The sequence below is a fragment of the Apium graveolens genome, unplaced genomic scaffold (genome assembly GCF_009905375.1).
Source record: "Apium graveolens cultivar Ventura unplaced genomic scaffold, ASM990537v1 ctg5378, whole genome shotgun sequence".
NCBI lineage: Eukaryota > Viridiplantae > Streptophyta > Magnoliopsida > Apiales > Apiaceae > Apium > Apium graveolens.
Window position 1 is genome coordinate 33,836 of NW_027418947.1, and position 17,848 is coordinate 51,683.

Genomic DNA, 17,848 nt, shown 5'->3' on the forward strand with positions numbered 1-17,848 from the left:
GCCATGCTGGAAGAAATAGCATGCATGTTTTGACTCTCAACCTCTCCTTTTGCCTGGGAGCAACCCAGCCTCTCACTCAAATTATCACTCCCTTCCCTCAATCCTAGAAGTGATTTTATAGTAACCATGTCTTCTACACTTGGAATTGAATCAGTTATGTATGTAGAGACCATCAACGGATAGGGAGTATCCGTTGAAGTGAAAACTGATGATATCAACGGATAACTGCTGTTAAGCTTATCCATCGAAGAACAACCACTTGTCAACGGATGAAAGATATCCGTTGAAGAAGGAAAAGATGTAGATATTGAAAGTGACATAATTGTTGAATCTGTGTGAATTTATTTTAAGTGAGGTGACACAGATTCTTCAACTAAGTCTGAAAGAATTGGCTGATGATCCAACAAGTCATCTAACAGATGATGATCACCAGGATTTGAGTGGGGCTCCTCCTTGAGTTTTAAAGAGGGAGAATCAGGAATTGATGTGAATATCATATCCACATCCAGAGAGGGTGATGGAGAATTTGGTGATTGATGTGTGTTTATTATGAGAGAATGGGGCTGTGACTCCACATTTGCTGGAGCCACATCAAGCTGAATTTGAGAAGGCAAAGATACAGGTGGATGTATCTGTGCAGTGTGTGCCCCCTGTGTGGAAACTAGGGTTTTAGCCTTCTTTCTTCTTGAAAAAGCTTTAACAGGTGAATGTGTGGCTTCAGTGTCCCTCCCTCTTTTGTTCTGTGTCCCTGGTTGGGGACTATTTTCAATATTTGCATCCTTTAGGGAGGATGCAACTAGGGATGTATTTGACTCCTTTTGAACCACCACAGCCTTTTGAGAGACTGTGGTTTGGCTGGTTAGGGTACCACTCACCTCTCCCACCTTATCCTGGGGGGTTTCTTGATGTTCACCCCTCCCCTAACCACTCACACCCTGTTCACTCCCTTCAGGGTTTTTGGTAGTTGTTACAACTGTTGTCTTTTGAAAAACAACAGAGGTGGTTTTCTTTGACTTGTGTTTTGGAATTTTAGTTTTGGTGGCTTTGGTAGGAATCTGTTGGGACAAAGACACAGATTTCGTGGCCACACTAGAAGGCAAAGAAACAATGGGATTGGAAAAAGTAGGAGTTGCAGAAGTATTTACCTCACTTACCTGAGGTGCATTCATTATTGGTAAATATACCAATGGCACCTGGCTGTTGAGGTTGATTCTCAAAAGGTCTGCAAGGACCCTTTTCTCTTGTGCCCAGCATTTTAGTTTATTGCTCTCATTAGTTATGACCAAACCTTCAGCAACATGGTTAGCCAATAACATAAAGAATCTAGCATAGTAGATGTTATGAGGTCTATTAGCTTTATTACCTAATCTGGAACCTAATTCTAGCATGACATAGTTGCTAAAATTAAAGTACCTATCAGAAACTAGCATGTAGAGCATATTAACAAGAGATGAAGTTATGGCATCAAAATTGCTAATCTTCCCAGAGAAAACCTTGATAAAGGCATCTCCAAGAAAACTCCATTCTTTCCTAAGGCCCTTTCTTCTAATGCTTCCTAAACTAGCAGAATTAAAAGAATAGCCTATGGAATCTAACATAGCAGATACATCTTTATCAGTGTGTGGTGTCATGGCATTATTCTCAGGCAACTTAAAGCAAGACTGTATATCATCACAGTTAATGCAATAATCCTTACCTTTGAGAGAGAAAACAATGGTCATATCTGTGGAGTTGAACTCTGCAGTTGTCCAAATCTCCTCAATTACCTCACAGTAGATGATTGGGACTTCCAGCATTGTATAGCTTAGTTTGCAGTTTTTGATGAAGTCCATCATCTTGTGATTATCAGAGCGGGCTTCATTCTTTTCAACCAAGGCTACGAAATTGTTCTTTTCGTAAACAAATCCAGACTGAGACATAATTTTGACTACTGCTGCCATTATTGTGAGTAGAGGTTGCAGAGAAAAACTTGAGAGTTTTGGGAGAGAAAGAGAGTAAAATTTGCAAGAAAGCGTAAAGTGAAAATAAGAATTCAATGGACTTTTATACTTTCTTGAATTAAAATGTAAATAAAATGATTAAATGATACTTTTAAATAAATTACAGTCATTTGAGAATAAAGAAAACTGTAGAAATTCTGAAAACTACCTTTAATACAAATACATACACCTGTGTACATATATGTATCAACGGGTAAGTAAAAGAATCAACGGTTATGACTTACTTAAAGTAACTGATGTGACACTTCAACGGATGAGGTAAATAGTTATCCGTTGAAGATTAACACAGTTTTTATCCGTTGAAGGATAAAATTACCAGAAATGTATTTGTCTTTCAACGGATAATGAACATCCGTTGATAGAACAATTTTGGCTTTCAACGGATAGGGAATATCCATTGATAGAATAATCTTTTCTTAAAGCTAACTTTGTTCTTGCAGCAAATTCATTTCAGGCTTCAAAGCAGATTATAAAGAGGACATAAATTTATGAATAATTAAGCATACCTAGCTCACTTACTAATCTTGTGAATGTTAATTCATCAAGTGGCTTGGTAAATATGTCTGCAATCTGCTTTTCACTTGGAACAAAATGAAGTTCCACTGTACCTTTCATCACATGTTCCCTAATGAAGTGGTACTTGATGTCAATGTGCTTGGTTCTTGAGTGCTGTATTGGATTTTCAGTAATGGCAATGGCACTTGTGTTATCACAGAATATAGGAATTTTGTTAACAGATAGTCCATAGTCAAATAGTTGATTCCTCATCCACAGTATCTGTGCACAGCAACTACCAGCAGCAATATACTCAGCTTCAGCTGTTGATGTAGAAACAAAATTTTGCTTCTTGATGAACCATGACACAAGCTTATTCCCTAGAAATTGACAGGTGCCAGTTGTGCTTTTCCTGTCTATTTTGCAGCCTGCATAATCTGCATCTGAGTAGCCAATTAGATCAAAACCAGACTCTCTAGGGTACCAAATTTCTAGATTTGGAGTCCCTTTGAGATATCTAAAAATTCTTTTAATAGCCACTAAGTGAGATTCTTTAGGGTCAGCTTGAAATCTAGCACAGAGACGTAGAAAACATTATATCAGGTCTACTAGCAGTTAAGTATAAAAGTGAGTCAACCATGCCTCTATAACTTGAAATGTCCACAGACTTTTCAGCCTTGTTTAATTCAAGCTTGGTGGCAGTGGCCATGGGAGTTTTTGCAGATGAACAGTCCATTAGGTCAAACTTCATTAAAAGATCATAAATATATTTAGTTTGACTAATGAAAATTCCACCACTAACTTGTTTAACTTGTAAACCAAGAAAATAAGTTAGCTCTCCCATCATGCTCATTTCATATTTACTTTGTATTAGCTTAGCAAACTTTTTACAAAACTTATCATCTGTAGATCCAAATATAATATCATCTACATAAATTTGAACAAGTATTGTAGAGTCATTAACATTTCTAAAGATAAGAGTTGTGTCAACAGTACCTCTTGTGAAGTGATTATCTAGAAGAAATTTTGACAAAGTCTCATACCAGGCTCTAGGTGCTTGCTTTAGTCCATAGAGTGCTTTCAACAGATAATACACAGAGTCTGGAAAATTTGGATCTTCAAATCCTGGAGGTTGGCTTACATAAACTTCTTCCTCCAATTCCCCATTCAGAAATGCACTCTTGACATCCATTTGATAGACCTTAAAATTGGCATGGGCTGCATAGGCTAGAAAGATTCTGATGGCTTCAAGTCTGGCAATTGGAGCAAATGTCTCATCAAAATCTATTCCCTCTTGTTGAGAATAGCCTTTAGCAACCAATCTGGCTTTATTCCTTATGACAATGCCATTTTCATCCATCTTGTTTCTGAATACCCATTTTGTGTTAATAGAACTCTTGTTCTTTGGTTTGGGCACCAGCTTCCATACTTTGTTCCTCTCAAATTGGTTTAGCTCCTCTTGCATTGCTAAAATCCAATCTGGATCCAATAGAGCTTCTTCCACTCTCTTAGGTTCCTCCTGTGACAGAAAGCTACTATACAGACATTCATCTTGAGTGGCCCTTCTAGTTTGCACTTTAGATGTAGCATCACCAATGATCAGTTCAAAAGGGTGATCCTTGGTCCATTTCCTTTGAGGTGGTAGATTAGCTCTAGATGAGGTTGCCTCAGTATTGTCATGATGTGAGATAGAATGTTGATTGGTTGAAACTCCCCCTGAGTTGCTGATCCTTTGAAAAGAATTGGGAGTTCTATCAACTGATGAAGTGAATTGATTATCCGTTGACGGACTATGATCAACGGATGCTTCATTATGAACTTCAACGGATGATGCACTTTGTCTTTCAACAGATGTTGCATTACTTCTTTCAACGGAAGTTGAATTAAGACTTTCAACGGATGCAGCATTCTGTGCATTATCCAAAGGCAGATTTTGTATTCTTCTCGAGGTGCCTTCTTCATCATTCTCATATTCACTATCATCACAATATATCTCAATGTTGTCAAATTTAAGTCCTTCATGATGTCCCTCGTCTGTTAGTCCATCAATCTTTTTATCATCAAACACAACATGCACAGATTCCATGACAATGTTGGTTCTTAAATTGTAGACCCTATATGATTTTCCAGCGGAATAGCCAACAAATATTCCTTCATCAGCCTTTGCATCAAACTTTCCTTTGTGATCAGGGTGATTCCTTAGAATGTAGCATTTGCAACCAAAGACATGCAGAAAGTTTAAAGTTAGTTTTCTTCTCTTGAACAATTAATAGGGAGTCATGCCTTTTGCCTGATTAATTAGAGAAATATTATGAGTGTAACATGCACAGTTAACAGCCTCAGCCCAAAAATATGTTGGGAGTTTTTACTCTTCAAGCATTGTTCTTGCAGCTTCAATTAGTGATCTGTTCTTCCTTTCCACCACACCATTTTGTTGTGGAGTCCTTGGAGATGAGAACTCATGCATGATCCCATTTTCTTCACTATTCAACTTCATGGTTGAATTCTTGAACTCAGTTCCATTGTCACTCCTAATATTCCTTACTTTAAAATCAGGATGATTGTTGACTTGCTTGATATGATTGATAATGATTTCACTAGCTTCATCCTTTGATCCAAGAAAATGAACCCATGAAAACTTTGAGAAATCATCTACAATCATTAGGCAATATCTTTTCCTTGAAATTGACAATACATTGACTGGTCCAAAAAGATCCATGCGTAGCAGTTGTAGTGGTTCATCAATTGCAGATTCAAGCTTCTTACTGAATGATACTTTCTTTTGCTTTCCTTTCTGACAAGCATCACACAGCCCATCCCTTGTGAAATCTACTAGGGGCAATCCTCTAACTAAGTCCTTTTTGACTAGATCATTCATTGTTTTGAAATTCAAATGGGACAGCTTCTTGTGCCATAGCCAACTTTCAACTGGACTTGCTTTGCTGAAAAGACAAGTAATTGATTCTGCATCTGTAGAGTTGAAGTCAGCTAAATACACATTCCCTTTTCTAACTCCAGTTAGAACCACTTTGTTGTCCTTCTTACTTGTGACAACACAGGCTTCAGAATTGAAGGAAACAGTGTTCCCTCTGTCACATAGTTGACTGATGCTCAATAAATTGTGTTTGAGACCATCAACTAATGCAACTTCATCAATGATGATATTTTCTTTTGTAATCAAGCCATATCCCATAGTGAACCCTTTGCTATCATCTCCAAAGGTTATGCTAGGGTCAGCTCTCTCCTTAAACTCTGTGAGCAGGGTGAAATCTCCTGTCATGTGTCTTGAACAGCCACTGTCCAAGTACCATAGATTCATTCTTTTTCCCTGCACACAACAAAATCAATCAAGTTGATTTTGGTACCCAAGTTTCCTTGGGTCCAGCCTTGTTAGTCTTTTTCCTAGACTTCATTCCTCCTGCATCTTTTGACTTAGGTAACTTTCGGTCAACCTTGATCTCAGATGTAGTTGGTTGAAGAGTAAGGTTAGTCACAGAATCATTTAGCACATTTGATTGAATTTGATAAGTCATGGATTGTGCAAACATATTATTCCACATAGGCATGTTGTATGGCATCTGGGGCATACTGAATGCAGTAAAATAAGGATTATTAACATATGGCATATTTGCAAAATGTGCATGAGGATTCTGATGAGACATAACAGGCATAGCATGCAGGGGTGACATAGACATGTTAGGGATGGAGGGAGTTAAAGGCATGGGAGCATTCTTAACAGATTTGCAGTTATCAGATAGATGATTAACACTTTTACAATGCACACAGCTTTTTCTAGGAGCATACTTATCAGGTGTGTAATTATTGTGTTTATTAATCCCTACCTTCCCATTTCTATTAGATTTTCTTTTAGTTTCCTTTTTATCCTCAACCAATTTAAGCCTATTTTTCAGCTGATCTAAAGTCATGTGTCCTATGTTCACCTTACTGGCATCTTTGGATGTGCTAGCTCCTTCTTTGACAAAGTTCTTGAAAGTTGAACCATCCTTCTTATTGAAATTTTTCTTTTTAGAATCACTTGCCTGTTTTAATTGATGAGCCTTCAACGGATGCTCTTTTTCTTCCTTCAACGGATAACTTTCATCATCTGTTGATTCCACATCCGTTGATAATCCATCAATTAATTCTAACTCCTTTTTGTTTTTCTTCCAGGCATTCTCACAGAATGATTCAATTCCCTGAACCTTGGCAATCTGAACACTAACATCCCTAGATGTTTTCCAGGCCTTGATTACCTCTTGCTCACTTTCTAACTGTTTAGAAAGAATTTCTACTTTCTTAACAGCTTCTTCTAGTTCACTCTCAACAATCAAGCATTTAAGTTTAATCTTTTCAAGCTCAATTACCTGATCCTCTAACACAGCATTCCTATCACTTAAAAACACATTATTCTCTTTGATCCTTGTGTTTTCTTTAGCTAGTGATTTAAGGGAAACACGCAAATGATATAATTCATTGGACATATCATTTATGGCTTCATTGCATTCATTTTTAGAAAGCTGAGAGTGGTCAGTAGTAATTACCAGGTTGCTTGATGAACTAGTTTCATTTTCATCAGAATTAGCCATCAGGGCTAGGTTGACATATTCCATATCATCATCTTCATTGGCTCCATCTGCTGCCCAGTCATCTTGAGTGAGAAAAGCTCTTTCCTTTTGTTTGAGCAAATCAAAGTACTTCTTTTTGTAATCAACTTGCTCAAATTTCTTCTTATCAGAGGTTGGCTTCCTGCACTCATTTGCAAAGTGTCCACTAATGCCACAGTTATAACATTTGAACTTAGATTTGTCCACCATGTTTTGGTTTGACTTAGTGAATTTTGTATTTTTCCTGAATTTCATCTTTGCAAACCTCCTGGACAGAAAAGCCAGATGTTCATCAACATCATCAGAGTCATCTTGACTGAAATTGTCTTCATCTTCAGCTACTTGCTCTTTTCCCTTGCTTGATTCTGATTTGCTTGTGCCAATTTTGAGACTTGGCATTGTCTTCTCCTCATTCCTGGCTTCAATTTTCTCATTGTCAGCTACAAGTGCAACTGATCCTCCTTTTCTCTTTCCCTTTTCCAACAGCTCATCTTGCTCCATCTCAAGTTTATAAGTCTTCAAAATTCCTTATAATCTTTCAAGTGTGAAGTTCTTATAATCTTGAGAATTTCTTTGAGAAACAGTCATAGGCTTCCATTCCTTTGTAGAGACCTCGGAAATTTTAAGTTGGAATCTTTGACTTGGTACACTCTACCATACAGCTTCAATCCATTTAACAGTTTCTGAAATCTGTTGAAGGTATCATTTAATGATTCTCCTTCTTCAAAGTGAAAATATTCATACTGTTGAATAAGAAGCTGCATCTTGTTCTCTCTAACCTGCTCAATACCTTCACAGATGATTTGCACAGTATCCCAAACTTCCTTTGCAGTTTGGCTATTGATGACATTGTCAAACATATCTTGATCTAAGCCATTAAACAGAATGTTCATGGCTTTCTTGTCCTTGCAAATTTCTTCCATGTCTTTAATAGTCCATTCTGCTTTTGGCTTGGGAATGGACTGTCCAACAGCAACTGTTGCAGTAGCAGTTGTGGCCACTTTGTAAGGAATATGAGGACAATTTTCAATGCAGTTGATGTAGTTTTCATCCTGAGACGGTAGATGTAAATGCATCTTCACTTTCCAGTGATGATAGTTATCTTTTTCCAGGACTGGAATCTTTATACCAATATCCTTCCTACTCATGTTGGTAGCAGGAGGATTCTTCTGTGCACTCATGATGTTAGCAGAATATATCTTTAAACTCTTTGTATGTTAAGAGCTTGCTCTGATACCAATTGTTATTCCTAGTGAACTAACAATGAGATTTACAGAAGGGGGGTTGAATGTAAATCTCAAAACTTTTTCAAGTTTTGAGCAGTTTCTAGTCTATGTGTTTTGATGAGCAAGTGTGTGTGAATTGCTTTAAGCTAATGCAGACAGATATATATTCAAACACAAATGTAAAGAACACAACAGACTTAAAAACTTTTCTGGTGGATTTTTTGTTCCACCAGAGATGTGTTATTTCAGAAAATCTGTGATTCAAAGAATTAAATCACAGGTGCTTCCTAGTACAAACTAGATGATTTTCTCTCTGGATTTTTCTAAACAGCTCTGGAAAATTCACATCTAATTACTAGCTGCTACTTGGTTTATATATCACCAAGTTTACAAGTGAAGACAAAACTGTAAAATACAATTAAAAGGTTCTTCACATGTTTCTTCTTCATTTCTCTATCCAATGCAATTTAGGTTTGGCTGTGAATCTTTGAATACTTCCTTGTTTGCACCAGAATGGAAATGCTGCATTTTCTTGATTCCTCCTAGAGGCTGCCACATTCCAGTTTGTCTCTGTCAACCCATGTGCCTCTGTCAGCTTATGAATTGTCACTATCAACTGCTATTGAACTAAGCATCCGTTGAAGCTTTCATCCGTTGATGCTTTATCCATTGATGCTTTATCCGTTGAAGCTTTATCCGTTGATGCATTAGCAGTTGAAGCTTTATCCGTTGACGCACTTATCCGTTGATGGATCTTATCTGTTGAAGCTTTAGAGACATCCGTTGAAGCTTTGTTTCTTATCCGTTGAAGGTCTTTAATATCAGTTGATACTTTTTCACTTATACAAAATTACAAGGCATGAAATATTTACAATTAGCCCTCCTATTTGCATATCCACTAGTAGTCAACATGACTGATAATTTCCCACAACATCTAAGAAGTACAACTTAAATACAGAGACTGAAATGTGCTACAATACTAATTTTTTTCTAAGTGAAGCTACTCCTTCAACGGATAGCCAAGATGGTCTTATCCGTTGAGACTACAAACACTAGATTTCTACTTAAGTGTTTTGTTTAACTTATCATCAAACTAATACACATATTCCTAACACTGTCTTTATTCTTTGCTTCAGTTAAACCCGGATCTGATCCAATAAATATGCGTGGAAATGTATTTTCAGATAGTAGCAAGGAGAATCAGAATCCACTAATTTTTTCAGGTTAAGCATCTCTCAGCCGATCAACTATTGAACATGGCCAAAGCCGGACATTCTAACAATTTTGATGTATAGTTAATGTTGTTTATTTGTGATTGTTACAGGTACCAAACCACAGCCGTTCAATCAGTCTTTGAGGACTAATAATGCAAAATATCTTAGCTGTAATCCTCTAAAAACAATTAACGGTAACTTGAATTACAGGACAGTCATGTATATAGATAGGCCTGGTATTTTAAGTTAACTTTGTATTCCCCTTTCATGGATGCATGTAATTCTGCAAGCCTGTCTCCTTTGACTGAATTATCAAAGAATATCGAATTTAGTCAGAATTTACAGTCTGCAAGTTCGGCCACTTTGAATGGTTTTCGTTTGCTTCTTAATGTAATACTAATGTTGTGTTTACACAATACCATGATCAACATTCAGTAGAATTGAAAATAAGTTTTTCTCTATTCTTTGCTTTAGTTAAACCCGGATCTTATCCAATAATTTTGAGTGGACATGCATTGTCAGATAGTCGCAAGGAGAATCAGAGTCCAATAATTCCGTCAAGTATATCATCTCTCAGCCGATCAAGTATTGAACATAGTCAAGGTCTGTCGTATACTGCGGTCCACTTTGACATGTTTTTGTTTGCTTCTTAATGTAATACTAATGTTGTGTTTATACAATACCATGTTCAACATTCAGTGGAATTGAAAATAGGTATCTTAAACACACAGAGCTGCAAGATATTAACGTAGGACTATGTAAGCAACAAATATTCGGAGATTTTCCATTGTGTTTGGAAGATTTAGGCAAACAGTCTCTGCGCACTCTTGACACGACAAAGGCTGGTAAATTCCCGAGTTTACATTTATAGCTACAATATTCTTAATTTTAATATACCTTTTGATTATGCAGTTTCAGTTGTCGGTAATTACCAATATAGTGATAAGGATAGATTAGCCACCGGACAGATTTTAATGTCAACTCTCCATGAAGTTCAGGTTGACATTAATTTCCAACCCAGTTTTGAGAAACTAGGTACTGACGGATATTGCCTCAATACTAAACCAAATGCAAAACCAAACCTGAAACAACCTGGTAAACAATAATAAGTGTGGTCAGTTATTTTTTTTACAAAAGAATCCTGTTTGATAATATAAATGTCTTTACTGGAAATTGCAGGAAAAAAACCAAATGAGGGTGCGTCGAAAGAACTGCAGTTTTAAGGAACACAAAATATTCCTGAGTACACTGACGGATGATCCAACTGTTAGCGAAAGCATTGTGCACAAGCAACTTTAGGTTCCAGCAGTGATATCGCTGTAAAATAACAATCCAAAAAAACTTGTGGTAAAATTAGTCCAGGTTCTTCAACATATGATACATCTTCCGTAAAAAGTTATTATGAGCAAGGAGAAAGTTCAGGTTCTAAGAACTTATTAGGAGAATTTAACAATGTTGAAGATTGTGACAGCAGCGATAGTGATTGTATATCTACCAGTATGAACTTAAATTCAGTTTCATTCTTAATTACTCTGATGTTCCACAGTCATAATAATTTCAAATTTTGTAGGTGATTGTGACGATGTTGATGTACATGATTTTGACAATACTGTTACTAAGTGGAGTGAGTACCTCGATGTCGGTGATCCTGATAGAATTTGTTCAAAGTGTCAAGCCATCATGCGGAATCATGAAAGAAACAATAAAAAAACGACCAAAAAGCCTCCAATTTTCTCTCTTTGTTGTAAAAATGGTCAGATAATTCTTGAGAAAGAAAAGCAACCTCCCGAGCCTCTCACTTCACTCCTTACTGGTGGATCCCGTTTTAGGCATTTCAAAGAAAATATTAGAATGTACAACTATATGTTTGCCATATCTTCCACCGGAGGTCAAATTGATCATAGTATCAATCGTGGCGGTGCTCCTTACTGTTTCAAGGTAAAAGGTGTAAATTACCATAGTATGGGAAGTTTTGTACCACTTGATGGTGAGATCCCCAAATTCTGTCAACTCTACATATATGACACTGAAGATGAAGTATATAACATAATAAATGCCGTTAAGGGAGGACGCGATGCCGTGGATGAAGAAATTGTTGAGTCATTGTTACAAATGTTGGATAAACATAATCGTTTGGTCAAAGGTTTTCGTATGGCACATGAAAGAATTAGTCAGAATCCAGTTGATGAATTTAGATTGGTTCTAATATCTTCGTCTTCCGCATCTGGTCGACCTAACCATATTGGTCCATCGAATGAAGTTGTCGGGTTGATTGTCACTGACGAGTATGCTAAAGGATGCAGGGATACAATAATCCATTCGAGAACCAATGGATTGGAGAGAATTTTTGAAACTGATCCATGGTTTATGCAGCTTCAGTATCCTATTCTTTTTCCTCATGGAGACATCGGATATTACCGTCAAATCCCTTTAAACAGACCAAATCAAAAAAATCAGAAACAACGTCAGAATGCCGAAGATGAAGATCCGGATGAAAAAGGGGAGAGAGTTCATCACGATGAAAGAATATTACAATTATAAAATCATGATACGGCCTTCAGAAGGTATGTTCAAAATCATGACCTAAATTTGAACACTTATATATGAATTAATTCTACCATTCTAATTTTCTCCGAAATTGTCTCATGTATATTCAGGTTTGACTCCACATCTGGGAGGTCGTTTATGGCAGCAATATGTTGTTGACGCATTTACAGTGATTGAGCAATACAGACTTGACTGGATCAGAGGTCACCAGACTATAATTCGTTCTGATATGTACCACAACATACGAGATGCACTAAACAAGGGTGACAGCAATCCTGAAAATGTCGGCAAGGTAACAATTTTACCAGCCTCCTTCACTGGCAGTAAAAGATACATGAACCAGTATTTCAAGGATGCAATGGCAATTTGTCGAATACTTGGACACCCATCATTGTTCCTTACGATGACCACTAACACAAAATGGCCTGAAATTCAGAGGATGTTAAAATTTCTACCTGGTGTTGATGTTGTTGATGCACCCGACGTCGTTGCAAGGGTATTTAAAATGAAAGTTGACCAATTTCTTGATCAAATAAAAAATAAGAACTGCTTTGGATGTTGTATTGGAGGTATACTATTTTCAGGATTTCTTCCTCTATCAAATTGCTTATGATTTAAATTTAATATGACATGTATGTAAGGCTTTATTTAATTATTTTCATCAATTTCATATTACAGTAATGCATGTCATAGAGTTTTAAAAGCGTGGTTTTCCACATGCTCGCATGCTAATATGGTTGCATCCAAACGATCATCCCAAAACAATTGAACAAATAAATAAAATGGTTTCTGCAGAAATTCATGACCCAAGTATTGATCCAGTTGGTTACGAAGCTGTCAAGAATTACATGATCCACGGACCATGTGGCACTGACTGTGTCAATTCTCCGTGTATGGTTAAAGGCCGTTGTATTAAACATTTTCCTAAAAGGTAATTCTGAGATCTTTTACATTAAATTAATTTTCCAAAGACTACTGGAAGAATACAACATTTAATTTTTCACCTTTTAGTAAAAAATTCCTTTTAGATTTATTTTAATTAAATTGAAACATCGTTCTTTCCTTTTTAACAGGTATAATTCTCACACATACTTTGATGACTGTGGCTTTCCCATCTATAAGAGGAGGAAAACTGGAATTACCGTAAAGAAAAAGGGAATTGACTTGGATAATCGTTATGTTGTCCCCTACAATCGAGATCTTCTAATAAGATTTCAATGTCACACAATTTTGGAGATATGTAACAGCTCCAGATCATTGAAATATCTGTTAAAATATTGTTTAAAAGGACATGATACCGCCACCATGTGTCTGAGGAAAAAAACAAACAACAAAAAAGGGTGCACAACCACAATCACTCCTGAGAAACGGCCGCTTGATGAAGTCAAGCAATACTTGGATGGAAGATATGTTTGTGCATCTGAAGCATCATGGAGGATATTTGGTTTTGACATCCATTCCCGGTGGCCTTCCGTTGAATGATTGCCAATACATCTACTGAATGACAAGCATGTGTCGTTTAAAGGCTCACAAAATCTACAGGAAGTTTTCGACAATGATGGAACAAAGAAAACCAAATTAGAAGCATGGCTTGATGCAAATAAAACATATGTAGAGGCCCCAAATTTAACCTATTCAGAATTTCCAAGCAAGTTTACATGGAATCCACAACCTGGTATCTGGAAACAGAGGAAAAGAGGTGATGTCATCGGTAGGCTTGCTGAAGTACATTCATCTAGCGGTGAACTATTATATCTCCGCATGCTCCTGCTCAGGATTAAAGGTGTTGTATGTTTTAATGATTTGAAGACAGTCAACAGCCATGTTTATAACTCCTTTCACGAAGCCTGTGTCGCGCTAGGTATCCTCCAGAATGACCAGCAATGGCACGAAGCTATAGGTGAAAATGCGCATACATCCATGCCTCCACAATTACATGCCATGTTTGTCAACATTTTAGTATACAGTCCAGTCTCTCATCCGCGTAGCCTTTGGGAAGCTCATTGGGGATGCATGTCAGATGATATTCTTCTTGTGAGGCGACATCTCACTGAGAATCCAAACCTTTGTCTATCAGATATTGAGATCCAGAATTACGCTCTTACAGGTATGAGTTGTTAATAATGCTTTGTACATATTACATGTTCCATGTTTGGATTAATGTTATCAAGTTTTATTAATTTTATTGCAGAGATAGAGAAATTGTTGAATGATATTGGTAAAAGCCTTAGAAACTTCCCAGATATGCCATATCCCGGATATGCTTTTTTTCCAACTCTGAGAATAGACTAATTCTTGAGGAAACATCCTATGATATAGAAGAAATGAAGAAAATCCACACAAGAAATCATAGTCTTCTCAATGATGAACAGAAGATAGTCTATGATTCCATTCTTGACAATATCAACCAGAAAAAAGGTGGTGTTTTCTTTGTTTACGGAAGTAGAGGATGTGGAAAGACTTTCTTGTGGCAGACACTGTGTTGTCGATTACGATCAGAGCATAAGATTGTGCTTCCTGTTGCCTCATGTGGTATAGCTGCTGTGTTGCTTCCTGGTGGAAGAACCGCACACTCCCGCTTTCACATTCCACTCAAGCTTGATGAAAATTGTTCTGCCGGTTTAAGACACGGGACTGATATTTCTGAGCTACTTCAGTGAACTGATTTAATAATTTGGGATGAGGCTCCTATGCAACATCTTCATGATTTTGAATACGTTGATCGATCCTTGAGAGATATTATGTCTGCTATTGATAAAAGCAGAGTTAAAAAGCCATTTGGTGGTATAACCATTGTTTTTGGTGGAGATTTTAGGCAGATACTTCCTGTCATTCCAAAAGCGTCAAGGGCTGAAGTTGTCTGCTCTACCCTCAATAAATCCAAGCTTTGGGAATCCTGTGAAGTATTTTTATTGAAGCAAAACATGCGGCTTAATGCAGGAAATAGTTATTTGGATAACAAAACCATTACGGACTTTAGCAAGTGGCAGCTTGCTGTCGGTGATGGCAAAGAAACCAATATTTCTCCAAGTCCAGACACTGGTGAAATGTTAATAAAGATTCCTGATCAATATATCGTTCATACGTCTGGAGATCCAATCCAGAAGCTTTTTGAAGTGACGTACCCAGATTTTATACAAAATATCTCTTCACATGAATACCTCAGATCAAGGGCCATACTCACACCTACCAATATCGTGGTGGATGTGATTAATACAACGATACTTGAAAAAATTCCTGGCATGGTTTACACTTATCTGAGTCAGGATTCAATTGATGATGCAGGTGATGAAGATAATGATTTCAGATCCGCTTTTCCAGTTGAGTATCTAAACTCTATCAATATGCCTTGCATTCCTAAGCATGAGTTAAAATTGAAGGTAGGAGTTGTACTCATGCTTATGAGAAACTTAAACCAGATCATGGGATTATGCAATGGTACAAGAATGATTGTGAAATCCTGTAGGAAGAACATTATTGAATGTGAGATTTTGTGTGGCTCTCATGTTGGAACGAAATATCTAATACCTAGAATTGAGATGATTCCAAGTGACACGAACTGGCCGTTTGAATTTAAACGCGTTCAATTTCCGATTCAAATATGTTATGCCATGACGATTAACAAAAGTCAGGGACAATCACTTGATACGGTTGGGCTTTACCTTCCTAAAGCGGCTGTCTCGCACAAACACATTTATGTTGCTATATCCAGAGAGACACGACCTGAAGGCCTCCATATTCTCATCGATAGTTGTGATGGTATTAGCACATATATTACAAATAATGTAGTTTTTGAGGAAGTGTTTTACAATCTTCCAAGTGTAGATAATTGACATGACATATTAAGAACTTCCTGTAACATTTTTCTATATTTCCTTCTTAACTCTGGATTTATTGTGTTTGATATATCAATGGTGTAAGTTCAATATCCAAAATGTTACACTTTTTTTTACTGCATCCGTCTATGAACATAATATAAACAATAAATCTCCAATTATTTTGTCTATTAAAAATATGTATAATCTGTTTGATTAGGAAGATTTTCTTAATTGTTTATATATTGTACATATTTTATTAGGAATTGGATTTCAGTTTTCCCTTTTTCTGTTGGAAAAAACACAAATGATAAGGTTGGTTAGTTGTCATAATCACATCAAACACTTACCTTAAGAATTATCAGCAAATTAAACCGGAATATTACTCTAATTCTCAATTAAAGGAATAGATTTGCACTATCAATTTCGAGCTAAATTGTTGGCATCTCCCTAATGCCTTGCTGGTTAAATATATTTTCAACATTTTTACAGGAGTTTTGTCATTTGCTAAGCATCATCCTTTTTTTCTCTCAAGAGTTCAACCATTTTGTAAGATCTTCAATTCTTTAAGCGATTTATACAGTTCTTAGAATATTGAATGTATAAATATCTTACCTGCTGAGTTGTTATTAAATTTTTGAATGAACTTTTTTCTTGCTCTTCTTATAGTGATCTTTTTCAATGGAATCATTTGATCGTCTATCTAATCTCGACAAGACAGGCATTAACTTGAAAATTAAGGTCAGGGTTACCAGGATGTGGGCTAACATGACTTTAGAGACGAACTCATTGAAAGGCTACAATCTTATTCTCCTTGACGATGATGTATGTTTTAAATTTATTCATCTTTGCGTTGTTTGCTGTCAATTCTTTTTCCAGTATTATATATTTATGTCATTTAAATTATCTAAATGTAGGATAACCATGTTCATGCCTTTGCCTATCATAACATTTGGAATGGATTCAGCACGAAAATTGTGGAAGGCGGTGTCTATGTTTTTGACCAGTTTGTAGTTAAAGATCCTGTTGGAAACTTGAAGCCTGTGTAGTCAACCCTCTGCATCAGATTTATAGGCTCCACTACTTTGAGGACTGCTGATGATGATGGCATGATCCCTTCGCAAAAGTTTGAGTTTTTAGACCTGGGAGATTTGTTTGCAGAAGCAAATAAATGTCTTCCTCAATAGCAGCCTGAATTTACAATAGGTCCGGTAACGCACTCTTTTAACTCGATATTATCGTAATTAACTCATATGGAACAATTCTCCTACAATTATAAGACAGTCTACTTTAATATTGTGTAAATAAATTTTATGTTAAACAGATATTATTGGAGTTGTGGAGGAGTATGAAGGTTTGAACAAGCTTCATACTCGATACGGAGATAGGGACATTGTGAAGTTTAGAATATGCGATTCAAAGTAATGTGCATATGTATATTTGATCAGTAGTGTAATTATGCATATACACCGCATATTTCTAATAGATTATTAACATATATGATATCTAAACCTATTTTGTAGTAATGCCCACAAAGTTACTGTTTGGGGTGATCTTGCTGTGTCGTTCAACAACGAGATGGCTGGAAATCCCAAAAAACTGATCATTGCTATTATAACAAGTACAAAAGTGACTACATTTATGAGTAAGTACTTATGCAATCAAATCTATTACACAGTTATATTCTTGCTGATTAAACAATTAACTTTATTTCCATATACAGGTTATGTTCAGATTGGTACATTACCATCTATTCATCTATATATAAATCTAGCTGATGAATCTATGAATGATATGAGGCAGAGGTAACAAGTAAATATAGAGTTAAAATTAACTTATCGACGTTTTGCTCTATTTATTAATTTCTTCAATATGTTTAGGTTGCTTGAGGAAGGATATATAATGAAAAGAGACAAATTGTTCCAAGCTAAACAAATTGAACTGGTT

General features: G+C 36.4%; 2 protein-coding genes across 2 annotated transcripts; both read left to right on the top strand.

Moving 5' to 3' along the window:
- Positions 1 to 12,084: 12,084 nt before the first annotated feature.
- LOC141702618 (uncharacterized) lies at positions 12,085 to 14,746 on the top strand. Its single transcript, XM_074506267.1, has 7 exons — positions 12,085 to 12,103; positions 12,197 to 12,655; positions 12,882 to 13,017; positions 13,160 to 13,530; positions 13,612 to 14,193; positions 14,278 to 14,304; positions 14,406 to 14,746. The coding sequence occupies exons 1-7, from the start codon at positions 12,085 to 12,087 to the stop codon at positions 14,744 to 14,746; spliced, it is 1,935 nt and encodes a 644-aa protein (XP_074362368.1).
- Positions 14,747 to 14,827: 81 nt separating this feature from the next.
- On the top strand, positions 14,828 to 15,919 carry LOC141702619 (uncharacterized). The gene has a single exon (XM_074506268.1). The coding sequence runs from the start codon at positions 14,828 to 14,830 to the stop codon at positions 15,917 to 15,919; it is 1,092 nt and encodes a 363-aa protein (XP_074362369.1).
- Positions 15,920 to 17,848: the final 1,929 nt, after the last annotated feature.